This window comes from Haliaeetus albicilla, chromosome 7 (assembly GCF_947461875.1).
Source record: "Haliaeetus albicilla chromosome 7, bHalAlb1.1, whole genome shotgun sequence".
Classification (NCBI taxonomy): Eukaryota; Metazoa; Chordata; class Aves; order Accipitriformes; family Accipitridae; genus Haliaeetus; species Haliaeetus albicilla.
Window position 1 is genome coordinate 41,034,268 of NC_091489.1, and position 27,601 is coordinate 41,061,868.

General features: G+C 38.9%; 3 protein-coding genes across 3 annotated transcripts in view; 1 reads left to right on the top strand and 2 right to left on the bottom strand.

Annotated features, from left to right (window-relative positions):
• Positions 1–1,034: 1,034 nt before the first annotated feature.
• On the bottom strand, positions 1,035–12,059 carry HOATZ (HOATZ cilia and flagella associated protein). The gene is made up of 4 exons (XM_009920026.2): positions 11,374–12,059; positions 7,474–7,533; positions 4,701–4,753; positions 1,035–1,335 (listed from the first exon to the last, which is right to left on the bottom strand). The coding sequence occupies exons 1-4, from the start codon at positions 11,551–11,553 to the stop codon at positions 1,275–1,277; spliced, it is 354 nt and encodes a 117-aa protein (XP_009918328.2). The 5' UTR covers positions 11,554–12,059; the 3' UTR covers positions 1,035–1,274.
• Positions 12,060–22,327: 10,268 nt separating this feature from the next.
• Positions 22,328–23,952, top strand: BTG4 (BTG anti-proliferation factor 4). Its single transcript, XM_009920025.2, has 4 exons — positions 22,328–22,509; positions 23,112–23,249; positions 23,424–23,619; positions 23,776–23,952. Exons 1-4 carry the CDS (start codon positions 22,337–22,339, stop codon positions 23,950–23,952), a joined length of 684 nt encoding a protein of 227 aa, XP_009918327.1. The 5' UTR covers positions 22,328–22,336.
• A 1,773-nt stretch (positions 23,953–25,725) lies between these two features.
• Positions 25,726–27,601, bottom strand: part of LOC138686182 (uncharacterized) — a 28,412-nt gene continuing 26,536 nt past the window's right edge. Inside the window, exons 31-32 of the mRNA XM_069788004.1 lie at positions 27,394–27,518; positions 25,726–27,033 (exon numbers count right to left, since the gene is read on the bottom strand). Of these exons, the coding sequence (XP_069644105.1) occupies positions 26,802–27,033; positions 27,394–27,518 (357 nt within the window). The 3' untranslated portion in view covers positions 25,726–26,801. The remainder of the gene's footprint in view (positions 27,034–27,393; positions 27,519–27,601) is intronic.

A 27,601-nucleotide genomic window follows, 5' to 3' on the forward strand; every position in this document is an offset into this window, starting at 1 on the left:
CAAAGATTTTGCTAACTTCAACAGGAAAATGGCAGTAGCTGACAGAAGCCTTTGTTGATCTATTTTTAACAAAGATCAACTGCAAGCATTCAAACACTAGCTATAACACTTGATAACTTAGTGTCTTTACTGTGCAACCTTAATATTACTAGACACAGACTCTTCTGTTTGACCTGGTTTCTACTTTTGTAAAGAAATTTCCTAACATAGCCATAGCAGTTGCTCTCCATTTATAATCTTGGTAAATTTAGCACACATGAAATGCATATATTCAGTTCAACAGCCTCTTCAGATCATAGAAGTGTGCCATTTGAAAGCTGTCTAGTAAGTTCAGATTTCAAATCCTGCAAGTCAAAAATCCCAGGGCCACAGATGTCCACCGAATACAAGTCTACAACTGCCTAGGTACATATTTTGGTGCTCAAATATTTTAGCATTAATATTTCAAAAGCCAACTTTGATGATATAGATTTATGCCAGTGTTAGCCAGGCAAAACTGGTACTTTAATTGAGGTAGAGGGGTGCACATGTGAAAGCACCAGAAAAGAAAATGTGTTTTCCTGAAGCAAATTATATCAATATATGATATCTGGCACAAACCTGAAGAAAATATATAGTCTATCTTCTTGTAAAAAGATGTAAGCATATGGCTTTCCAGTTCTAGAATTCCTAGCATCCCAAATGGCTCATTGACACTTTTGCACTTTATTGCTCTTTTCCTTTCATGTTGACAACTTCAGAATAACCATAAATGAAACAAGCATTTTAATTTCCTGCACACGGAGAAGGCAGTAAACTGAGGCCCCGCTTTGTCTCACAGTACATTGGTGTAAAATGCCAATAAATAACAGAATTCAGAGTGATTTTGAGCCTCGATAAGCTGCTATTGGCATACATTGCTCACTGCTGTAGTGCCAAGACAACAGGAAAGCAAGAGGACAATAAAAAACTTGGTGTTTCCAAGATCAACAGCAGCGCATTAGGAACTAACAGTTTACTAAGTAAATAAATTACATAATTTAAAATGTTTCTGAATTAAGCATTTATTTTAACTTTAGCAAAACAAAGAAATTTATGGGTAGGCTGACAAGTTTCTGCAAGCCTATCCACAGCCCTTGTCACATTCATGCCATTTCTCAGTAGGAGCAACTAGATATGTATTCAAAAGAGGAATGTACATGGCTTGAAGTCCAAAGCAGCATGCTTCTGATAGCAGGATATTTTTTCTGGGGCAAAGAAACACTTTATTCTCTTCATCAGACAATTTAGCTGAACTATTTAAGGGCCTTTATTGCTTCTTGATCCATAAGGTCAGCTTCAGACACCTTCTGCCTGCTGGAAATAACAGAACTATATCAGATAAAGTAAATTGTGGATGGGGCAGATGCAGCTGATCTACATGAAACATCAACTGGTTACAGGCACGCTAATGTCATGAAAATGGTGTGGATTTTGACTTTTTGGCCAGTACTACAGAGAAGAGTCAGTGTGAAACAGCTGCTAGGGAGTGGAGTTCTTTAGCCCAGTCTATGTCATCATGTCAGGTACTTATATGTGTATCTAAACACAGAGATGCCTTGTAAATTCCTAGCTATGTGTAGAAAGCAAAAATCACAGAACACTAGTTCAGAGAATCCACACAAAAGAATGCCCATACAAGTATCAAAACTTACAGGAAAGTTCACTGAGAAAAACTTCAAAGGCAACATACAAGCTAATAGAAAAAGCACATTTCATCACGTGAAGTACTGCACAGGATTCATATTCCAAATTCCTCAGTAAGTTCTACACTCAGGCACAAAGCTGTGGGATGAAACCTTTTCAACACACACATATTGCATTCATGTAATTATATTGCTAAACGTACATAGCTTATTGGGAGATTTTTTTGAAAGCTATTCCAATATAATTCCCAATAGGGATGTAATTATATATCAGTATAGAAGTGCTTTATACTAGCTTAATGCCTTTCTCTAAGGAAATGGTTTTTTTCTTTTTATCAGTGCATACAACTTTACATTGATTGGTTTGTAGATTTAAAGAAACACAAATTCATTACAAAAACCCTATGCTGCTAGTTAAACAAAGCTAAAAAACCCAAAGCACTGAACTATTTAAGCTATTTCGCCTGAATACTGGTAAGGAAAAAATCATTATTTTTATTTTTAAACACTTGGAAAGTGAAGGCCTATGAAAATATATACACAAATCATGAGTCTGCTGAAATCAGGAAAAATATGAGCAACAAGAAAAAAGAGGACCTAGTGAAGGAAAAAAGAATCAGGAAGAGAGTGTATTCTGTCCATGGAAAATATTTTGACAAATGTAGCTCTTCTCAAATTACGTAATATTTCCTCAGCCATTCATCTGAGTTGCCACTGGAAACAGGGATCATCTTGGTCAATACAGACTATAAATATTTTATGAGACATTAGTAAAATTGGTATGATCATATTTCCTAGTAATGAGTGCTAACACCATTACAAAAAACCAATTATTCTAATTAAATACAGCAGTAATCAATACCCTGTGCTCTGGGTGAGTTTGCTTCAGTAAATACAGAGATGCATACTCTTCAGATTAAAATGTTTAAAAGAAAAAATGTAGTATTTTAATAAACTGGACTACAGTTTTCTTCAGAGGCCATAAGCTGCTACATAAAGCATGAATCTTAACCCTCCCCATGAAATTAACTATCATTTCAGGTGAAGAGCTCCACCAGTTGTCCTTGGCACAGCTTCAAGGCAACTTAAGCTTTCCTTCTGTAAGTATCTGATGATGGAAGGAAGCATTCTGTAGGTTGTTCCCTTATACCTACTCCTGCAGCTGCTACCTCAGCAGACATTACACCTTCAGCCTTTTCACTTGTTCCAGATACTTGTATTTTTCTTTTATAGCTAACTTTGGAGGTAATAATTATACTAGAAATTAATTCCACCTAATGCCCAGTATTTTCCTGAGATACTTGCTTTCAAAATGAATTATTGTCAGTCATTTCTCAGCTTTCACATCCATATGTTAAGTTGGAAGGAAGAGGTAAGCTGCAGATTCATTGCTTAGTCTTTAAGTTGTGGATATTCAATGACACCATCTTGCTTAAACTCGTGCCAGTGTGAGAAAAATGGCCTCACTTAAATAATTTAAATGGCATTCATTAAAAAGAAAAAATTGCTGAATCAAGGGCTGTGAGGTACTTTGTCAGCATTTCCAAAGATGAGATGGTTTTTAGGAATAAAGAATAACTTCATAGTAAGTGTAGCTATTCTCTTTAACTTGTCACATTGTAGCTTAGCCCATGGCCCAAACGCACCTTTAGGACTGCCCTCATAGCTCCCACCTGACTGACACAACTATGTTTGAGGAAGGATATTAAGATTTTGGGATAGACAGGGCAGTGCTGATGTACTTTAAGGGTAAAAGGAACTGCCTCAGCTTTACAGTACAGAGTGGAAAGTATTAGCAGTAAATGTGAAAAGAATCAGCTACCCACTAGTTAAAAATAATAATCCTGTCTATCCTGAATTGAGAAATGACTTACATATACAAGGCCAGTTAAATATTAACTGCCTTTTAATCTAAAAAAAAGAGAGGATCCCTTTGGCAAAGACAGCATAAAAGGAAAGCAAGTGCAACACTGCATATAGCCAAAACATGCTGTTGTAGTTTTGGTGGGGCAGTTTTAACAGCATTTGCATCATTCCGGAAGTCACGGACAAATGCCAGAAAGGAAAATGTCTGACCTAACATAATCAGATGGTCAGCACTCTAAGGCCTGAAGTTTGCTACAAATTAAGGAATCCTTCACTGCCTGGTTTAGCAACTGTTGCACCTATGTCACTGGCCTAAATTTAAGGGAAGTCTACTTCAGGTAATTTCATCCCACCTATTTCCAAAGCCTTCAGGTATTCTTGAAGGCTTAGTTTACCAGCTATATCTTACAGACATGTGTCTGATGACAGTGACAATTTCAACAGGGGTCCACAAGAATGGTGCAGTGCATCCAGGCAGAAAAATTTTCAGGATCAAACCTTCACTCTGGATTTGCGTGTCAGTATTAGTAAGGCTGACTTTCCAAAGAATTTGAATGAGTTGTCTCAAGCAACATGACATGATGATGTAATATTCTGCTTTGGTGTTCTATTTTTGGATCTATAGCAGGGCAATAAACATGGAAACTTCTTAAAATTTGGAAAAATATAACCAAAGAAAGCATCCATACAGTGTGATACTACTGACAAGGTCACACTGGTGCTTCTTCTGTCATTCAGCCAAGACATGCATTGGAAAGGAACAGGCTTTCTGGTATTTCCTGGCCCTTTCAGAAATATGGAAACACTTTGACAAGTGCTCTTTTTCCTGACTTTCTGAATTCCAATTAGAATAGCAAAATTAAGGTCTTCATAACTTTTAAAAAACATCTAAGCTTCCACTTCTTTCCCTTAACCGCTATTTAGAAATAAATGGAACATATATAGAAAGTAAAGGAGTCAAGTACAGAACAATAGAAGCAGACTTTCAGCCTTTTAATGTCTAAATTTTATAATAATGGGTATTAATATAGGATAAAACTGAGTAGTTATTTTCAAAATAATAATAATAATAATAAAGCCAGAACATCTTTCTCCCCAAAATAGGGCCTGACTATTTAGACAGATGGGAAAAAAACCCCAAAGCAAACTTATTTTAAGTATTTTCTTTACCTTACTTGATCAGTTTTGATCTTTGGTTTATGTGAGTGAGACATCAGCTCTTTCTAAAAAGAGAGAAAGACTTATTAATTATCACTAGTTCATTCTAAACTTACTGTTTATCCTGGTAGACAGCTTTATACAAACACTGCACCAAAAGACTACACTAGCAATACTAAAGAATTTGGGATTTTTTAATGTGCTAATGTGGTACCTGAGTAGTCCAGAGTATAAAACTCATATGAGTTATTGTGTCAGAAGGAAGGAGACTCATATTTTGTTTCAGGCCTAGCTTTAATGCATAGAATTTGGACAAAGCAGATATACTTGGGTCAGCATTTTAATACACTTTGAGAAGAGGAAGTACTTAATATGAACCAACTTAAAAGCTTAAATAAGGAGGAAGAAAAAAGGAGGCTTTTATGTCTAAAATGAATATGTAATCTCTGAAAGTATCCTTTGAAATCTTGTTTCCCAAGTTACTTTTCAAATCACTACACTTATCAGCTTTAAAATTTCAGTTCTACTCAGTATTATTAAGTAATGAAATTGTATTAATTAGGACATGTAGTTCTTCAGAAGGACAGCTGTTTAAACTTATATGGGGTAAAAACTTATCTATCTATGCCTTGTATCTTGTGAATTACAACTGAAGGGAAGAAGTGCCTTAATATAATACAGACCTCTTATTCTTGAATTTTCTTCTCCTGATAAACATCCGGCCAGGCCAAGCAAAACCATTATAAACAGTAAATCTAGAGTTCACTACTGATAATAATAAAAATCCCTAAATGGAGTTCTTCCTTTTATTGCTCAGATTTACTTTATGAGAACTTTTTAGGGAGTAGAGCATGTGAAATCTGCAGCCAGTTTAATAACTATGGCGGAAAAAGACTTAACTGCAAGGTTCAAGCAAACGACTTGAACTTCACTTACAGACTTAACTGCAAGGTTCAAGCAAATGATTTATTTGAACTTCACTTACAGACCTAACACGCCGCTATTGCAGGTTTTACAGATACAATGGAGGAATGCACTACTGCAATTTTTAAGGCAAGAGTAGTACAGTATTACAACCACAAGTGATTCAGAGACAACCACAAGCACACACGTGTTTACAAACTTAAAGCATAAACAATATTCACTTACCCCTCCAGGTAAGGGCTCTCAATCCCAGGGAAGTTACCTCGACTGGCATCCCAATCAAGGCGGGGAAGGGTTTCCTTCACAAGCCAACTGTATAGTTGGAGAAGTGACTCTCTGATTTCCAACCTGAATCTTAAGAGTTTTTATCCCCTGACTTCTGGAATGGTGTGTATGACTATGTCTGAGTGGATTATGATATATGCCTAAAGGGATTATGTATATCTGAGTGGAGTTTCCCCTTATGTTTCCTTTCCTGGTCTGTGATTGTTTGAATACACAAGGTTGTCATTTGAAACTGAAGCTGAAACCCTCCAGTTTTGGGTTTTTTTTTACCTTGCTTCCTCAGGCAACTGAATAGTGGTTGGATTGAGACTCAGGGCATACTATTTGTTAAGGAACTTCAAGGCTCAGTTCAGGTTTTGGTTCTTTGAATGGCACAGCCATTGCCCTGTTTAGTTTAGGGTTTGTGAGACAACCCAGGGCTAAGCTGTCTACATAGCTCCCTGTGAGTCATCTCTGCAGAGAGACAGGGCCTCAAGGCAATCCAAGGCTGGGTCACTTTTGTAACCACCCATGAGTCACCTGTGTGCACTAGACATGGTTAAACTCATTTGTGAACTATGAGCCGGACAATCCACACAATAACTTTGTTATAAACTGGGTTTTAGTGTTTCAGTGGAAAAAACCCGAGAGACAACAATGAAAAAAATCAAAGCAACTAACAATGGACAGGCTGTAAAGATGCCTTTGGCATATTAAACTGAGAAATTTAGAAACTGACACATAGTTGTATTAAAATTAGTTTAATTTAAATAACTGAGGTCCTCTCATTATGTATCGCTATATAGAATACAGGACCTTCAGTGAAGTGCTGACACAGTCCTTACTGCCATTCTGACAGCACTATAGTCACTGCTTCTGCTGTATTTCCCTTCTCAGTCCCAAGTTCTTCTATTTTTCAGGATTCCACACTTTCTCATATTTGCCTTGTTCCCTATCTGCCTCCACCAGTGAGGTCAGCTTCGGTTCCTGTGTGCTCCTCCCACAAGCATCTCCAAGTTTTCTGTGAAAATTTTGATGTACTAAGTATCCTTTTGAGATAGTTTGCAAGAAGACATGAAATCCATTCCCAATGACTATTCTATTCTATTCTCTTGGAGAAAGTAATCAAGGCCAGCATGTTGTAGCTGACTTAATTATAGATATACCCCCACAAAAATAAAACTTAGCATGAAGAAACAGTCAGTTATACCTTCAAACACTTTAATGTATTTATAATATCACTGTCTTACTCCTTGTGGTTTTCAGATTGGAAATGGTCCAATAGCCATATTTAGCTTGATTAAACTTAATTTAGCTTCTATGCCTATTGCTTCCTACTGTCTGGTCTGAGACTTTCAGAATCACACAGCCTACAGGATCTTCTTTGCTTAGGGAATTGGTTGAATAAAGCCAACTGTTCTGCATGCTTACTCAGTTCAAACTGAGGTGCTTTTGCTATGCAAGACTGATACTATGGTATAGTATGCAACACCCCATGAACCCTCATACACTGGACTATGGTCCTTTGAAAGCTGTTCGTACTGTCAGCATGCACGAGCCTTGAGATGCATCCATAATAAAAAGGAATCAGACTTACTGCAATCCTTTCTTCTCTCTGTTTCCTCTGGAGAGCTAGTACTTCTTCTCTTCTCCTGGCCTGAAAAGAAATATATTTACCACAATAAGCTCAGAAAAATAAGTTAAAACCATGTAATACTTAACTTGATTGTAAACTTTAAATTCCTCATTGAAGCTGAGAACTAGAGTGAACATACAGCAGAAACATGCCTAACAGGTTACTGGATAAAGTACTTCGACTTTGCTTTCTTCCTGAGATCCTGAAAACACACCACTTGGGAAAGCAACCTTCTCTTCCTATATTTACATGAGTTTTGAAATAATCACTTTCCTCAAATCAGAAGGAATCACTCCAAATGTCAAGATGAATATACATACTAAAGTTAGCAAATACTATCCTGTAGCATCTTGCGATTATAAAATTGGGGTAATTCAGGACTCACATATGCATAATAACTCATTACAAAAACCTTTTCATCTGAGACGTGCAAACAGAGATAACTTTTGCCTTCATTATGTATCCTTGGATTAAGCCAGTCTCTGCTACTCTGTAGAAGTGATTTAAAACTGTGATAATTTCAAAGGTGATAGAATTTAGTTCAGTTTTGAGCTATAGAACATTTAATGACTCTTTTCAATCAATGGTCCAGGTTCTTCACTCTAGAAGAGAAGTACACATTCTAGAACTTGTTAAAGCTTGTCTCTTTACACAATTGGAAGAAAAAATAATTTCCTAGGGAGAATAAATTCCTACTGAGAATTTTTTAATATTCTGATTCCCAGACATCTGAGCACATCTGTATATTTTTGCCTTATGGAAATGAATAGCTTTCCGCTACAGTGAGACATCACTGTTTAAGCTGAGTAAAAGCATAATAAATCGTTTTCATAATTTCCTAGCAATATGTTACGAAACAGACATTCCAGGAAGTATTTTGAGAAAACCCTCAACCAATGCCAGAATGGAGCACATCTCAGCATACAACTAATAAAAAAGAAAAGAAAAGGAGTTTCTTATTTGTTCTTTTCCATCTAGAAGTGGTCAAGAAAAGATGATGTATAATTGATGGGGAAAACCCCTGGGTTTTAGTGCAGTGTATTCTTTTGCCTGATGACAATTTCTTCCATGCAATTTGATTTTAGAAATTAAGCAATCTTCGTTATTTAAAGTTGTTTCTTCAACAACCCTTTCCAAGTTTTAATCAGCTTTATGTCTAATAAAAAAATTACCATTTTTTTTCCTCAACAGATTAATGTAAATGACAGCATAAAAGACAAAGCCCAAGCTCTAGATGTTTGAGAGTCCTGATATTGAAAAGTAACACCCACCCAATATTCTAGAATTTGAATTCTTATCCTTTACTGTTGTTCCCCTTTTCACAAAAGGAAAATAAAATACCTGAGATGATAAAAAGAAAAGCAAAACAGAGCCACATCTTAGATCACAGTAGGAAGCTGTAGTTTTATTCACTAGTATTGGGAGTTAATGTAAACACAATACCCAAGTAAGGCAAGCAGTGCATGCCTAGGAGTGGGAACAAGGTTCAGCCAAGAGACCAGATCATCAGGTAAGTTCATGGTGATGATGCAATACAAGTTCAAGTCAGGAAGGCAGTCCACAAGTCAGGCTCAGTGATGGTACCTTAGAACTTACTAACTAAAGGTAGCCAAATAAGACCAAGATCAAAAGAAAAAGTGGCCAGATTGGAAAAATATCTAGCAATACAAAGATTTATTCAGACAAGCTAAGCATTCCTATTTTAAATGCATTAAACTGATTACTCAGATTTGCAGCGTTTATAATATTGAAATGTCTTTGTTAATCTTAAACTATCCTGTAGAGCCTGTGGGAATTAATGAATTGCAGAATAGTCCAGTGAAATAAACTTCCAAAAGACAACAGCTTTTTTGCCATGTGCCTCACTACTATTTCATATGAAATTAGCTAATGAATCAAAATAAGCATTTCTAATAAATGAATTCACTGTCAGTTTGTGAAATAACAGTGTTAATGCAGCTAAGCTTTCTTTCTAAAAAAACCTGTCCTTGTATCACTGTGGAGACAACATTCACTTCCCAGATCTACACAAAAGAGCTTCCAGGTTTTGCTCTCCCAGGGGACATGCTGCAGGAGCTGAATGTCTGAATCAAGTCTGAAATCTGGATTTGAACAGTAAATGACACCTATGACTAATAATAATGTGAACATTATTCTTATTTCATTCAGTGCATTAATTTTAATTTTCTTAGACTTATGTGAGAATTATAGCATGTCCTGTAGTTGTATAAAGTAATTTATTCATTGAAATTAATCAGTCATCTTTATGGCTGCCACATGCCCAAAGCTGCAAAACCTTGCTATTATCTATTGTTGCTGAGTTTTTAAAAAATGAAAAGAAGATTCAGGGAAGTGTTGCTAGCTTCAACCAGAATTCAGAAAGAAGGCTAACTGATGATAATGGATGAGATGCATTTTGGAATTATTAATTCGAAAAGGAGGTTTGCTGACTTGCAGGGAAGACTTGCAGATCTTTCTGCACCTCTTGCAGATTGCTCTCATCTGGCCTGCTTCCCAAATATAGGCTAGAGGCTTTTCAGTAAAAATGTGGAGTGTTTTACTAAAATGAGAAAAAAATCAGTATAATTACAGAGTCAGGCTGAAAATGTTATTACAATATTTAATACTACTTGTCTTAGTTTCCATTACTTGTGTGAATTGTATTCATGGTATATATGTGGAACACTCATTCACCAGTTAGATTAATAGGGGCTTCAGTAAAAGTTTGTATCAGTGTCTCAATAGCAAGCACAACTGTTGTCTTCATCTTCTTTTTCTTGGCAAAGTAGTAGGAGAAACCCCAAGCTCTATATACTTGGTCCAATCCCACTGTTTTGCAGGAGATGAACCTCGGGTGATCTGGATACCATGTCATTTATTTTGCTTCTTTTCATGGCCAGTTTAATGCTTGAGTCACTGCATAAACATGAGTATATATACCTCATAGCATGCTAAATTTTATTGATCCTATCCACCAGTTTCAGACTACAGGAACCGTTAACTAAAGTGCTGAGTGGGCAGTTGCATGCCAGATCAATGTTAGCTTTTGTAAAACTCCACTAAGTCAGAAGGCTCTGCATGGTCCAGAAGGATCCAACCTGAAAGGCGCTACAGCATCCCACTTACGCCTTCCTTTGGAAAGACAGCATCATCTATAAACTCAGTTTTGATGTTGGTTGCTAAAATCTACAGTTTGTTCTGCAGCTAAGTAGTTTCTACAAAATTTGAAATGGCTTGGTCTAGTGGTTCTTGAATTATACCTCTCTAAAAATATCACCTAAACCTGTCCCTGAGTGACAGGCTAAGGCAGAAGCATTTCTGTGAAAGCTGATTTAACAGCTGCCCACTACCAAATTTTCCACATCTCTCGCTCAGTGAACTCTTGGCACTCGCTGCTGCTGGGCACAGGCTAATGGAGAAGATCTATTAATAACTAAGACAACTAAGAAATAAACTCACACTTTGAGCTGTGCTTTAATGTCTCTCTGCCAGGATTTTGTGTGTGAAAGTGCATTCAGCACTGGTGGTCCCCCCCCAAATTATCCACTTTTGAATCTGGGCACTCTTAGTTGGCTACTTTTAGATACTAAATCAGAACAGACATTATGTGCTTACTATGAAGAAATTATGTACACAGCCTACTGCCTTCAGCCCTGCCCCAAGCCAGCATGACCCAGTTGGGAATAAGTTTAAGCTAACCATGAAGAAATGGGCTGCATCATGCAAACCACACAGTAGGCCAGGTCCAGGCGATTTTCATTACTGTTCATCATGCCATTTCCAAAGTTCCGGTGTTCCACCAAATGACACACGGTGAATGGAAATATTTATGAAAAAAGAGTCAGGATTAATGGTTCTTACCTGCTGAAGATATTTTTCTTTTACTTTAGTTTTCTCCATGCTTTGAGCTTTCAAGAGTGTCTCTTTCTCACTGTTTTTCTCACTTTCTAAATAAGACAAACGAGAGGCAAATAAGCAAGTGCTCCTACTACCACTGTCCTTCAGAGAGGGCAACCGAACCACAGTGTACTTTGGGGCCATTCAGAAAGTTAGTGATCCCAGGGTGTGGATCCCAAACAGTAGGTATCAGCTGAAATATCTCAGCTGTGCACACTAGGGGCTGTGGCTCTTCTGCCATCCAGAGCTTATTGGCATGAGTCATTATTCTTTCCTGAGAATTAATTCCTTCCAGAAACCTAGGCAACAGAGGCTTAGCAAGATGGGGGCATGAAGTACTTCATACTTACTTCTAGGAAGTTGTGGGCCCTGGAGAGCAGTACTTCTCTCTGGAAAGTAAAGTCACATTAAGGATGCCTGGGAAGGTGTGTGTGTGTGGGTGGTGCAGGGAGGGCACAAGGCCTCAGAGAGGTGGGGGGGGTCTGGAGAGGGTGCAGGGCTCAGGCAAAAGGTGTGGGGTCCCCGGGAGAGCACAGAGCCTTGGAAGGATGTGTGAGGCCCAAGGGAAGGTGTGGGGGCCCCAGGAGATGTGTGAGGCTCTGGAGAGGGGCCCCAGGAGGAGCATGAGGCCCTAGGTGAGGGGCAGGACCGTGCAGAGAGATGTGTGGCCCCAGAGACGGTATAGGGCTGCAGGCAGGGTCTCCTCAGAGGGCAAGGTCTCCTCACCAGGCAGGGTCCCCTCACGTTCCAGGGTGGCAGGGCCTAGACAGGACTCGAGCGGTGGTGGCAGCACAGCTGAGGTCCAGAAGGTGCAGGCAAAGCCCACGTTGGCTGGGCTTGAGCCAGCAAAGACAAGGGGCCCATTGGGTGCCATCAGATGTTGTTCTGTCTCTGTCCCTGTGGCACCGCATGTGGCTGCGTCGCCGTGTCCCCTCTCCATGAAGTGGGCCTGCCCAGCTCAGCCTGTCTGCTCCTGCCCTGTGCCAAGAGGAAGCAAGAGGACAGCAGGACCCTGGTGCTGCTCGTGCCACTGACACATCCCTGTCACTGCCACCTGCTGTGGTAGGTGACCTCTCTGCTGGGGCCCTTCCCTTTTCCCTACCGTCACTGGCATCTGGGTGCCAGGAGGGAGGACTGTAGTGAAGGGGTGAAACCATCTCAGAGGGGACACAGCAGCACAGACATGCCTGGGGAGCCTGGACCCAGCTGCAAGGTAAGGGACACACTGCCCGTCACAGTAAACATGGAAGACCAGAAGGCTGGCCACTTTGTACATCTCATTTCAAGTGTCTTCAGGCCATTTTCACTCAAGTCTAGCCTTGGGCCTCTTTATGAACAGGAAATCGCTGCCACCACAGGCCTCAATTTTATTTATTCAACAAGACTAAATGGAGGTAAATGTGAAAACGGTGGCCTTAGACAAGTGTAAGGCTGAGACAAGCACAACCAGAATGGGAGCAGATGTCGGCAAATTTTGGGAAGAAAAAAACCCTTTCAATTTGTTATCATGTTTCTCAGTGTCCTGTATGCAAAACAGTTGTGAATGAAGTGTATCACACAGTTAGGTGCAGTTAAATTGGCTTGACAAATGCACTGACGTCTTTTGCATGTGTGACAGGCAATTCAGTACATTTAGCTTCTTTTATTCCACTGTCTTGCCTGTCTATTAGATGCTTCTGCAAAGAGGTTAGTCAATCTGCCTTCTGTTGTCAAAATTCCCATGCATCTGATTTCCATTGAGATATCTTCCAAACCTTTTTACCTGGCTGTGTGGCTAGTGATTGTTACTTTTGGCAATCAGCTAACTACACTGCCTAGTAACTAGGCTGATGTAAGAGATGGTTGCCTTTCAACTCCTACTTTGATGAAGACTGGGGTTTTGTTAAAAAAGAATCTTAGAGCAGGTTCTAGCACTATTAAGTATTTTCTCCATTGTTAAAATTCTTGAATGTTAAGTGGTCAGAGTAAAAAACATTTGTAGCATACCGTGAGTTTAATATCTACTCATTGCTCAAACCTCCCTTCACTTACTAGCTTGTTAAATAAGACAGGAAAAAGAAATGAAAATTATTTTCCCAATACCTGAGAGTTAAACTGAAGGGTACAACCAAAAAAATTCTTAGTCCAATCTTGGTGCATAAACAATTAACTATACAATAAGTCTTCATGTGGCTAAACAATTTAAACACAACAGACAGCAGTATTGCTCTGGGAAAGTTCCTAAGGATTTTAGCATTAACTTCAAGAAATCTAAGACTTTGCTTGATATTGCCAACATATACCATATGCTTCTGCTGGACAGCTAAAACTCTGGAAATAAAGATGTAAATGAATAAACACTATTAATAATTTTGGACTAGGAATAAGGATGTCGTAAGGAAGTTTTGTGGTGCGTTTTTCTATAATGAGGTTGTAGCAGGGCATCCTGTGCCTTGTTTTGATGGCAGTGAAGTTAGTGATTGCGAAGCAATGAATACAATCAGCTACCTACACTGCCTACAAACCAAGCACTACTCTTGTGATAGGGTCATGGCATTCAAACCTAGAAAAAAAGAAAGCACTTCCCATAATCATATTAACATACTCTTACATTGCTTACTAACCAAGCACTACTCTTGTGATGGGGTCATGGCATTCAAACCTAGAAAAAAAGAAAGCACTTCCCATAATTATATTAACATACTCTCTCCAGCAAGCAATTGACAATAATGGAAAACATTGGTCACATCAACCTTAATATTATTTTACTAAATCCAAAGTCTTTATATCACAAATTAATTGTTCTTAATAATTAAAAACTGCAGTGGATGCATCACAAAGATAATTTCAGGAGTGCAAAGACAAAGCAATGAAATACTAAAATTGAAATTAATATAATGCACCACGGAAACGGGAAATGACAAAAGCCTTGGCATGCAGTCCTTGCTGCATGAATGTGGACTAAGTGGTAGCTGTATGCAGAGGTGGAACTGCAAATACAGCTGCAAATTTGGGCCAAGACAAAATGTTCAACATGAATAACATCCTACCTGGTTTACAGGATGTCAGCTGTAGTGCTTATGTCACAGTGATCCGACTTATCTTTGTTCTCTAGTTGGGGCATTCGAGTTAATGTCCTACAGCATAGGTTTCGAGCAATTTCCATTTAAAGGTTTTCAAAAGAAACTGCATGTTACTACAGCAGCGGTAAGAATGGTAGAATTTCACTAGTTCCCTGAACTTCAGAAACCTTTTTTTTCCAGAATAATATAGGAACACAGATTGTGCTGATAGTCAGATGTCAGGCTGCTCAAACCTTTCACACTAATTTGTGGTGGCTAAAGAAATTAGCAAATCTGTTCTGCAGAAAAAAACTGAATATGTGTAAATAGTTATAATCAATTATGCTTTGTGTCTAATACATGTGTATGCAAATAATAACGTGATAAAACTATTTTATATGGATTTATCAGGCTATTCCTAAATCAGGAATGAGATAGAGTCTGTGAGGTTACAAGCATAAATTTGTCTGCAAATTAAACAATTTTGCTAGCTTTTAACCATAAATGCCTTATTGTTAAAATGCATAAAAAGAATTCAGGACTTGCCCTCAAGAAGCTTACCTTGTAATAATCCTGATAAGGACTGCATTTATATTAAAACGCTTAAAAAGATTCAATGGAAAGGAAAAAATGGCTAGCTTCTTCACTCTTCATTTCCTTCCCTTTTCCATGGCTAGCACAGCAACGTATTCACTGGGCACCGAGCAGTCTTTCACTGGCAGACATGCCTCTGGGGATGGTTCCTTAGGTGGCCCTTGGGTGCCCCATCTCTTCCACTGGGACTCCTGGGTTGGAGTGTCCCCAGTCTGGGCTGTGGGTCAGCCCCATGCCTGTAACCTTTGTGTACACTCTGTCGTCATGGTCACTCAGCTGGGGCTTGTGCATGGAGACTGGACCGTTGCTTTGAAACATGCACATGGGTCTCGCTATAGGAAGCTTTGTTGCAAAAGAGGTTTCTATGGGCAAAGTCAATATGGAGCACACATGGGAGCTTCCTATGGACAAATGGCTACAGGTTGTGTCACAGACATGGAAGGTGATGCAGGCTTTAGTGTCACATGTGACAGTCTGGGCACACGCCTCTAGGCTGATATCTGGATACTGGGGCTTCAGCCTGGTTTTATTCATACCAGGAGTCTAGCTGCCATAGCAGGAGGCCCCAAAAAAGACAGACTTAACAGCTCAAAAGAATGAATGGCTTGTGCTCCTGGCACTGGGCTGCACTGGGACGCACATGCTGCACATCTTCACCTAACGGTCACCCACACCACCTCTCTCCCTATTTCCTGGGGGCCTAGCCAGCCATTTCTGTATGCTTGCTCTTGACCTGTCCAGCTTGTTGCAGTCCTCTCACTCCCTTGCATTTCAGGTCTTGTTTCTCTAAGTAACCCTTTGCTCTTTTCTTCCTCACAATCGGTACCAACACAACCCCATCCTGCTGCCGCTTGTGTTTGGAGAGCATAAGTCAGATAGATAAGCCCGTATGGATTGGTACAATGCTGACTGTCCCCACTGTGTGCTGCCCTTCGCTCCATGCTAGCCACAGTGGCAACCGAAGCAGAGCAGGAGAAAAGATATTTTGTGCTCTGCATTGCCCCTTCTTGTGTTGGAGGAGGAACTGCAAGAGAAAAACAACACGCTCCTCTCTGGTATGTTAGCAACAGTAAGAAGATGTGATTCTTAGCTGGTGATGTGATCCACAAAGACTGTAAGAATAAGACTTTCAAGAATGTCTAGTGATTTGGGGTATCTAATTGACCTGAGATGCTTTTGAAGGGCTTGTCCTTCAGAAATGTCTGGGCATTCTACCTCTTTGATAACTGCATACCTCTATAAGGCCCATGTAAATTGTGTCCAGCTGGATGGCTCAAATCTCTTGTAATTTCTGACATGCAAATAGGGAGGAAGAAAGAACTGTAAAAGTAATCAACACTCGATTACATTGTCAGAAAAATTTACAAGGCTACAGCAATAGCTCTTAGACTACATATAATAAGCCCAGGTAGCTTTACAGTCTTTCCTTTGCTATTTAATTTTAGAACATGCTAGACCAGCACCAGTCTTTTTTTTTTTTATAAGATTATTTTATTGCTTAAGTCGCTGAAGACTGATGATCTAAATTAAATTCTAGCAAAATGTGGTGCTCAAACACTTAAAATCCTCTTCAAGCAAATTTAAGCTTCGTATATTGTAATATGAATAGAATTAGAAGTATTAGAAGGTGCTAAACATTGCTACATAGCCCCATGAACTGCAGAGTTTTTCTCTTCTGCAAAGGAAGGTGACAGTTCACAGAATGAGGGTAAAAGCAGGTCCTGAAATCAACAGTTAAAGATGGAGTTGTGACCCAGAACATCTTCTATACTTGTGGAATATGCCTCCTTAGCAGTTACATCTTATCTCCTGCATCTGCCCTGTATGACACTGTTTTCTCATACCATCGTGGTTTGCCTGCTTACCTGCACAATATGGGTGTTCTCACAGACCTTGTTTTAAAGACCTTTTACACCAGCGAGTGCTTTCCTTGGGCAGGAGGCTCCTCCTGATCCGTGTAACTAGCATGGTCATACTGTCTTATGTGCTTTGCATAATAAAATACAGTACTCATGGTAAAATCTTTAACCAGAAAAATTATCTGTAAGTACCTATCACTTAGGTTTTTACAGAACACCCACTGCATAACAAAGTAATCAAGTAAAGATGAAAACCTTATTCGGAATATGGTTCATTTCTGAAATACCTATTCTGGGCCCTTTCATCAGGCCCAGAATGTGTCTACTTATATAAGCTGAAAGGGAAGAATCTGTGAGCAATCAACATACTAAAATTTTAGTTTGTGGCTTTACTTGGAATCAGTTTCTGTCTTGTTTCAGTCAAAAATAATTCTTTGCACAGAGACTGTATGATTTAAATAAAGGTGTACGTTTTTAACATCCAAATATGAGGTTTCTTCTGCCCTCCCATATAATGGCATAGCCAATTGAATTGGTGCTGTGTTCATGCAGCACTACTATTGTTTGTACATTGCTGTTCCATGATACTTCTGAATGTGATCAAGACATTATATGGCCTGACAAAACAAATGCAAATTGCTTTTCTCTAAGAAGATTTTCACCTAGGGTATTTTCCCGTATGGAAATAACTCAGGCTTACTGATTTTTATAACAATAGTTATGAACTTCAGCTGCTTACCTGGAGAAATTGTCTGTCATCCATCATCCACAAAAATCAAATGGCTTGTAGAAGCAAGATTGCTACTAGCAAGCTGCACTTTGTTATGTTAGTTCCATGTACTCAATCCTTTAAAGCAAGAAAACTGCAAAAAATTCTGCAGGGGTGACTCTTGCCAGTGGTGTGTTTAGGGAACCAGTGTTTGCTCTTGGTTTGGCCTGCAGTTACTAGAGAAACTGTGTCTGACTCTTTCCCTTTGTAGTTCATGCCTAGGCTTGCCTGGTGACCCAGGAGACCCATAATTTAATCTAGCTAAGAATGCTTGTGCTGAGTTAGGGGCCTGATCTGAATCCCACTGAAGCCTTTGGACAGATTTCCATTGACTTCAGTGAGCTCTGGATCAGTCCCATGAAAGTCCAAGCACTGTAATGCAGTGGGTTTTTTTCTCTTCCTAATAAGGATTAAAAAACAACAGCACCATTTAACAAAAGGTGCAAATGTCTACTCATTTATCTCATGCATCATGTCAGTCAGAACCCTTGGCTATTCATCATGTTTTTCGCAAAATCTGATGGGATGTTAACAGTTTCTGTTTGGATGCCACTGGGAATGAGTGGGAGCACAATTTGTTGACTGTTACTTAATGGATCTCACATTGGGGTGGGCTGTTCAAATTTTGGTTTTGACATTTTGTTTCTTAGCTACTTATTATACAAATAGAGTACCAGGGCTATGTTTTCTTCAAGTCAGTGGCAAATGACAGCATTATGAAGGATTCGAGTTCAATGAATCTACCTAATTAAAAGAGCCAGTTTTTCTTGTCACTGAAATGGGAAGCCACAAACACTCTCTGCTTTTCTGGTTTCTGTGCCATTAACAGAAATACTTTTGAACTCCTGCATGATATTAAAAATACAAAGTTAAAAAGTTCTCAGAACCTTACTTCTGTTTCAATGACAGCCTTAATAATTACAACCAACTGGATGAATTGCCAGGAACTTTGCTTAAATTTTCCTGTGTTTTTTGTTATAAACGTGTGCTGTTTGGCCTGGAGTTTGCCTCCTAACATCCAAGAAATAGCACCTTATTATGTGACTGACTGCACTGCTGTAATCTGGTTTCTCAGGTGAAGAGTTTGTTTACTGCTGACTTGCAGTTTATATGTTAACCATGGGAACAAGTAGCTCGACAAAAGAAAGTGTTGTAGGGATTCAGACTTCTCTTTGATTGCTCTTTGTAGAATCTAGTCACTTCACTGTTTTGTCACAGAATTTCCTAACTCACAGGGCTTGCCTGGACAAGTTGGAGAAAGTAGGAAGGCAGGAGACAGTTCAAAGTCCCATCAACTCATGCGTCCCGCTGACCCAAACCAGCTTGGCATTTATTGAGGAAAAGACGGTAACTGGATAATTCCTGAGACTGAACTGTGTTAGGGTCAGAACGCACATGGAAATTATGATCAAATTATGGACTCCAGGGCAGGCGATGGACTCCCTATGATGCCTGCTGCTGTTTTGCAGTGGGAATGTTATTTTAGCCTTGATAGTTCAAGAATAACAGGAAAAGAAGGTTTATAGGAAGAAGTAATATCTTTTATTAGGTTATAATATGATATTGTGAAAAAATGACATGAAGGCAAAGAAACCAGACTGAATAGCAACTTCCTAAGCTTTGGCAAGAAAGACAGCATCATCCCTAGAAGAGTCACAATCTGTATGTCTGTGTGCATGAAACCCTGAGTGGACTAAACTGTTATTGAGAAGAACTTAAAAAACTGTAATTATGTGCACTATCTGTCATTTTTAGGTGGCAAATCTTGCTCTCATTTGATATTTTCCTGGATAATGATTTTGTCAGCAGAGTTAAAAAACCCCAGATCTGTGGTAGTTGCTCCCAGCTGCATTTTCTTAGAAATAAAGACACTAGGAAAGGGATCAGTTCACTGCATTTGCCTCATACTTTGCATGTATCCCAGCTTTTTCCTCTGCAAAGCCTTGGGATAATTGTTCATAACTCCAGTAGAAAATTCTTAGACATTTAAGATACTTCATGAAGCAAGTGTAATCTCTTGGGGAAATAATATGTGGGGACCTCAGGGATGGCTAGGTGAGAATGGTGGAATGCTTTTCAGGAATATATAGCTCTGGCAGAGCTATGGGTAAATCCTGCAGGGTTAGAAAGGTACAAGACATTGCCTCTCAGGATTGAAGATTGTTCCAGTGTTGTTCAGAGAGCTGACAATCAACCAGAAGTCATACAGTGAGTCAAGAATGAGCCTGTGAAGACCTGCTTACAGGGGATCTGTATCTAGCTGTATCTATTAGTCTAAACTCCCTCATGGATGGATTCACTCTTAAAATGAGAAACAAAGCCCCATTTTTTATAACGTCCACTTCTTATGCAGTTCAGCTACACTCTGTAGCAAAATCTGTGTCATCAAAAGTTTCAAGTCACTTGAGAACTTTTTTTTGTTCTTTTGACATGCCACCATGCAACAGAAGTTTAAAAACAAGGAAAAATTGCTGTGGCTGTAAACATGGTCTTCAGTGTTTACAAGGGAATCCATTCAGATCAGAAAATGACCCATCAATTGCCTGACATTTTCAAAGCAAGTTTAATCTCTAGAATAAAAATCAGGCCTCAGGCATGAAAATCCAGTTTGCCTGTTCAGGAATGCTCATCTGTTGCCCAGAGTTAATTTTGGTGTGCTGGATGCAGACAGTCAGCAGCGAGTAAAAATCTTCACAGGCTGCATAGAAAGAGGCTAATCAACTCCTAAAAAATGTGTGGAAATTCTTCCCAGCAATGCATAGCAGTGGTTTCCTGCTGTCTTACATCATTCTCCAAAAAGCATAGAAGAGGCTACCATTGCCCTCATGCTATATGTGAAAGGGAAGGAATGACTCATGGCTTGCGTATGGAACAAAATCCTTATGTGTCATCACAAGCAACCAAGTGCAGTGCAGAGCACATGGTAAGGATAGTCTTGTGGTCAAAATACTGGTGTACTATATTAAATCTCAAGTCCTGGCACTGCTGAATGTTTTTTCTGAAGATTCGTTATCTATCTCAGACTTTGATTTTTCTTTCATTTGAGTGGTCATTGAAAGGTGCCCATTCATTAAGGAAGTATTTTGATACGTGAGAAAAAGAAAGCTAAGACACCTTTCTTTTGTAATTTTTTACTCATTCCTTAAGAACAGAGTTTGTACTAAACGCCTTGGTAAGCCTTTTTTTTAATGATGCAGAAGGAAACTAAAGAGCAAGGAACTAACTGAGTGGAGGAGAAAAGAAATCCAGAAATAGCCAGAAATTCATGGTTTAGGGTACATTTCTGTAAATATGTGTACTTCTAAAGAATTGTGCCTTCATGCTTTATTTTTCTTATCCCCTGTCTTGTATCACAATCTATTCACAAGACTGAAATGTAAGCACTTGAATTGCTTGGCTGCAACATCTACAGTCAAATTAAGAGCCAGTTTAAAAACCCAGCTCTTTTTACCTTAATTTGTTCTTTTGTCTTGACAGTTCCTGATATCTGACACTGGAGGCACAACTTCCTGAGACAGCAAAGGGAAAAAAAACCCCACATCATCTGTTCTCTGAATATGCCCCAGCTAATTATTGCCTGAAGTTTTAAACAATGAAGCACTCACATTTGGAAAACTGCTTGTGTATGAACTCTTTAACAGAGCCATTCACGCTCTGTACGAAATGCCTCAAAAATAAAATAAAGTTATACTAATAATGTGAACATTTATATAGATTACTAGGAAGAATAACGTTATGATAAATACATGACTAATGTTATGATAAATACAGAGTCATGCAATTTTCAAAATAAAGAATACCAAATGTGAGGGCTTCATAAGGAAATTAACTGTGTTGTGTAAAGTCTACTAGAAGCAGTCAAGTGCAATTTTAGTAATTAATTAATAAGCCTAGTACTATTTTTCTCATGGCAAATATCTCACTTAAATATTTCACAGATGTTTATGAGATAGACTGATGGATACAACAGAATACAGTACTGAATCAATTAAATATACCCTAAAAGAAGGAGCTGGTATTGGAATAAAACCAAGCAAACTGGAAATAGCTTTGAAACTAGTAGTTAGCTAGTCTAATGGTGCACACCTGAATATTGTTACATTCGTCAGAGACACATGATTTCCTCTTCTATATAAGCCTTAAGCAAGCTATACTAGAGGAAGTGTAAGGTAGGGTTTGGGTGTTATTTTTTCTCTTATATAAGTGATAAAGGTTATTGTAGCATTAGATCTGTTTCCTTGGTGGCTGTTTGAAGCTGTTTATAAAGCCTATCTCAGGTTTTCAACAACTCTGGTCTTAGAAGGTAGTGTTTGTGGTCTTCGTTGTATATAAAAGAACTATGTAATTGTAAGAACTGCTGGTTGTTGACTGTAATATATAACAAGTACTATTTTCTAAATTTTTTTTTTATACTCTGTTAACTTGCTTAGTGTCAGTGCCTTCTAGTAATGCATTAAATTGGTTTCACTATCCAAAACTAAATTTATCAGTTGTTTGGCAGTTGGGCTTATCTAGGCTCTATCTGTCATGGCTTATGCAGGTTTTACAATATCTATCTTTGGAATTTGATAGTACCTTAATGTTATTAAATCTCTCTAGTGTAGTGTCTCATCTCTACTGATGACTATCCAACAGCTAAAGCACCTTGTGCACTTCAATTTAAAATGAAAGATGAAATTGCTGCCACAGTCTTCTTCATCACAAGGCTAGTGAAAAGGGAAGACAAGCTGAGCAAACATAAAATTGAGAAATTTGCAGCTAAGCTGACAACAATACTGTTTGAAAAGTATAAGAATCACTGGTACTTGGACAATCCATCCAGAGGACAAGCTTTCAGGTAAGAGGACCCTCAGTAGAGGGGGAGGGGGAATGGAGCCTTTGCATGATATTCAAGATGCAGTGAGTGCCATTTCAGTGGCTGGAGCCCTTAAATTGGAAATAAGTGACACAAAATTGAAAGAGAACAACTTAGCTATCCATTAAGCTTGAGGGAAGAAGTGTTATTAACTGGTAAAAATGCACCTATTTTGGAAGTGGTTTCACAGTGTGTGCCTGTGTAGGTTTGACTAGAGAGCTGAGGTGGAAATCTTAAGACAATATGCCCAAAGTATCTTGCGTAGCCCTCTGACTTGACTGACTTGAATGCAGAATTTAAGTGGTCTTAAACTGACTTGTGGAATTGTTGTAACTGCTTTCAAATCTCTTACTTTACTGAAGTGAGTTGCTGCATTATGTGCAGTATAAAATAAACAAAACCTCATTTGGGTTTATAAATCAGCTTGCTAGGCTAACTTGCTGGCTGGGGTTATAAGTCAGACCTTGCATCAACAGGCTAAATGTGTTGAGAGAAAATAGTGAACTTGAGTGTACTTTTGTATGAGCAGAACTTGGGAAGTTGCAGTGAAATCTTAAATCCACCTGTACTTTGTTCTTACCTAGGTGTATAAGGATAAACAAACATCAGGCAAGAGATCCACTGCTGGAGCAAGCTTGTGTGGAGAGTAATGTGGACTTTAATAAACTTGGTTTGCCGAAAGAGATGACGCTATGGGTTGATCCATTTGAGGTGTGTTGCAGGTGAGTTGAGAATCTGTGGCTAACATGTCAAGTGCCCTGGACAAACCTCTTCAACTCTAAGCCTGTTACTAGAGTCTTAGTGTCTGAGGGCGTACTTACTAGTGTCAGCTGACTACTAACAGATGTCCACACTGCTAGTGAAGAGATGCATTACACAAATACAGTCACTTTCAGATATGGTGAGAAGAACCGGCCCTTCACAATTGCGCACTTTGAAGGAGAGGAGAACCCAGAGCTTCCTCAGCAGATCAGTTATGCTGTTGACAGAGCAGCACTAGACTATCATTCTGGCATTTCCTCAGATGAAGAGAGCTTCTACAAGGAGCCGAAAGCTATCCCTACTGTCAGCAATCCTAACAGTGTCTACCAGGTAAGCATGTGGTAATGGTATGTGGCTTTCAGTAAGAGCTGGCATCTGCCCTCTAGGTTCCCTCATGAAGGAATGCAACAGACTCAGCTGATGGCCAGACTAATCTCTCTTCTTTCCCAAACACATTTTAACATTATCTCATTTCTTGCTGTTTAGTTCAGTGACTACTGCAAGGCACCCATACAACCCTGGTCTCAGTATCTTCATAGGAAGACCTATATGACTGATGGCTCATACTATGCCCAGCACAGGGGTTACAAAGTCTACAGGCCAACAGCTGCTTTCACAGGACCGCGTGTTGATAGATACCACTGGATCAATACCAAGCGGTAGATCTGTGGCTGCACCTGTTATAGGCTGTTGAAACACTGAGCTATGGTATGGGATGAAGGCTGGCACTACAAAGTTTCATAAAAACAGAAAGCACTTGCTGTCTAATCCCTATATCTTACTTTGTACATCTGAAACGTTGGGGTTTTATTATATAACCTTTTAAATGTTTTATTAATGTTAACATAAGATTGAAAACTAATGTGAGACTCTACTTGTATGTTAAAAAGGAAATGCATATATCAATAAATCTACTCATTTTTTTTAAAAGCTGTCTGATCTGCTATCAGTGCCCTGAAGGGAGTTAAAAAGCTTTTTGGTGAAAACACAAGCAAGTCAAGGAAGATGAAAACATCTTCCACGTTGCTTTGAATGATAGTCTGCTTCCTTCTGGCAAAGGTAGCAAGGGCAGTTGCATTGTGAGCAAAACATCTACATATCACAAACAGAATCACCTCTATGCTCCCCCTTGAGTGAAGCTTTAGTGTATGCAGCTGTGAAAGACTACCTTGTGGCTCCACCTAGACTTTTGCCTCTAGACTATAGCTTACCTGTCAGAAGAACACAGCCTCATGGGCAGGAGAGGGGCAAATACATGGTTGTGTAGCTTTCCACAGCTGTAAGATAACACATTACCTTGTAGGATGATGGAGCTGTTATCTCTAATGATGTCTAGCCTGTCAGTTTGCAATATGTGGCCCATAGGAAGCTTTCCTTATAGCTCTGGACAACTTGATTCAAATTGTCTTCTAGCTAGTCCAGAACTCTAGACAGATGGAGACTCACTTTTCAGTGGAAAAGGACTCACTGGAATACTACTGGGCTTCAAAACCATGCTTTGGGATATTGTTTCCAGTACTGAGTAAAAAATGTAGTCTTGGACAGTCACAATCAACATAACTTTGCTCTGTTGACTTGCAGTATATCTTCCTACTGACTCTACTTGTCACCTACTCCATCATTGCCTGCTGATTAAACTGTGGGGCATAAGGGTTACAGAAGTGATATCAATAGGTCCTGTCTTGCTGGTTAATCTGGTCAAAATGCTGAACAAACTAGTTTGTCAAAACTTAATAGCTCATGTAAATACCTATGGTTGTCACTTACTGCAGCCATTTCTACTTGCTGCAGTCCAACTATTACTACCTAATAAGCAATGATGGAAAAAACCTGCTAAAAATAGCCCTGAAGGGGAAGCATTGTTTGTCCTGTAAAAGCAGATAATTAGGAGCCTGTTCAAGACTGGAGGGCTACTTGTATAAGTGAATCCAAAGAGAAAGAATTAAAACTATAGTATAGATTTTAGCTAAAATCTCATAGTAGGTGTGAAAAGGTACCCTTTGCTGTGTCAAGCCATAGGTGCTCAATAAACTGTATCCTAGATTACTTTTCAAATATGTTGTGGCTGGGAATAATCAAAAGGAAGCTAAAGGCTGTAATCAACTATTCTCAGAGTTATGTCTCAGTCATGCTTCACCATGATTTGGTCCATATTTCTTCAGAACAAACCCACGTCAGTCACAGGCACTTTTGCACAAGAATTTTGCAATAAACTTGGTATTAATAGGGTTTGGTAGATCACTCGTGCACAAAGTAAAAATCTTGCACTTCCTATAACTAGAGACAATTTCCTTTTTAGAAGATGTCATTTTAAAGACTGTTTTTAAACTATGAATATTACAGTCTGTGGGGTGTTGATTAAACAGAGTAAATAAGATGTGAGGAGAGGCCTCTTCATTACTGTAAGTCAAAAGCAGTGTTTCCAACTAATTCTTGCAGCTTTGATAGTAGAACTTGCACTCTAGCAGTTTAATCCGTTTATTGTAATCAGTAGTGGGCTTTTTTCCTAGCAAGATCAAAATAAGCATCTGTGTATGGGGGTGAAAGTGTGAACAATTGATTGAGCAATGCTGAGAGAATAGAATGGATACATAATTTGTGAAGTTGTAATAATCCAACCACTTCGCAGTGTTGAATATTTGATGTAAAATGAGGTAATGGCATTAGTATTGAGGGTATTCAGTGACTCATGAAGTAATTTGAATCTTGTCCCATGCCTCTGTGAATTCTTATACTGGTGGGGAAGGAAAGATCTTAGGTGACTCTGCTCTTTCTCCACTTGCTTTTTACCTAAACCAGAGGCTGTGGTGGCAGAGAAGAGGTGATATTTCATTGATCAGCAAATACTGAATGTTTCAGGGTTTGGGTCTTGAATTTGAGAGGAGGAAGCACTGTCTCTCTCAGTTTAAGAGCAGGGCTAGTCTTTAACAGTTCAGGACCTGCATGCCTGTATAGGTGGTACTACAGAGGAGGTGAAATATGGTGGCTTCAGAACAAGTAAAGGCTGTCTGGTCTGGGCAAGTCACTTTCAGGGGCAGAGAGAATATCTCACTCTTGATGTGTAATCATGTAGATACAGTTACTTGGGTTGATTATATCTGTAGCTTTCACAGTCTCAAAGTCAGAAGAAAAGTGTAACACTCAGTTGTCTGCAGAGGCTTCAGAACATGTAGTGGAGTGATATGTTAGTTTTAGAAATTTATTTTTTTTAATGCTAAGCAGGCTTATGAGTGATTTGTATTTTGCTTCTGTTCCTGAAAACTCTGAGTCTGAGCTTTTGCAACAATGTTTGTCTTTTGACCACTTGGATATAGCCAGAAACACCAGTCACTTGAAGTCTTGTCACTTAAATTACTACATTGCTTTCACTCCTAATTTAATGAGCTGTATGAAGGGGAAAAATACACTATAGTGTTAAAATAAAAATACAAGATTTACTGTGGCTTAAAGCCTGAGGACAAATGTAGAGGACCAAGTTAGAACCAAAGCACCAAGTCGTCTTTTGAGTACCACTACAACTTTCTGCCTAGGGCTATTTTCTCTTCTAATGCATTTATTTGTTTTACCAAACAGTCTTTCTCCAAACTAGTTATTTCAAGGTAGTAAAAAAGCAAGTCTTCATTGCCTTTACTGTTTAAAAACTGGTGTTCATCCTCTATGATGTGTACCAGCTCTTCAGTTAACACATCCACTTTATCCTCAAGTTCTGAAAGGGACAAGTAAGCGCAGGTTTCCTTTTCAAAGCTAAAAAAAAGGAAAGGAATGCTTAAAATCAGACAGTAGAAATACCACTGTTAAAGTAAAACACATAGACTCTTCATAAGAGCAAACCAGAAAGACATATTTCACTGGAACCTAACTTCTCTGTTACTGAGAATGTGATGGTAGCTTACAGAGAAGTAATCAGTCTTTCTGTGACATACCCTGGCATCAAATCTGATCTGTGCCTAGATATTGAAGGTTACAAAGATTGGTTTTGTAGTATAAAAGTGAAGTAATGATGGAGAGCTGTCATGATTTGCTTTGTATCAACCCCCCCAAATTGTTCAGTTGTTGCTGTCTTAATGCAACAGTTAATAATACCTGCTATCAAATCATTCTTACCGTGTCCTCCATCCAAAGCTGCCCTTTTCATAGCTGCTTGAGTCACAAAGGAAATGCTCTTTTTTCTTCACACGCAACTTGTCATTTAGTAGTTCCTCAGATTTCTTACGGAGCAAGAGGTGGTTCTTCATGTGTTATGCAATAAGCACAGAAGTGGATAAAGATCAGTGTTAACTTTAAAAGACTTTTTATAGACTCCTTAAATACT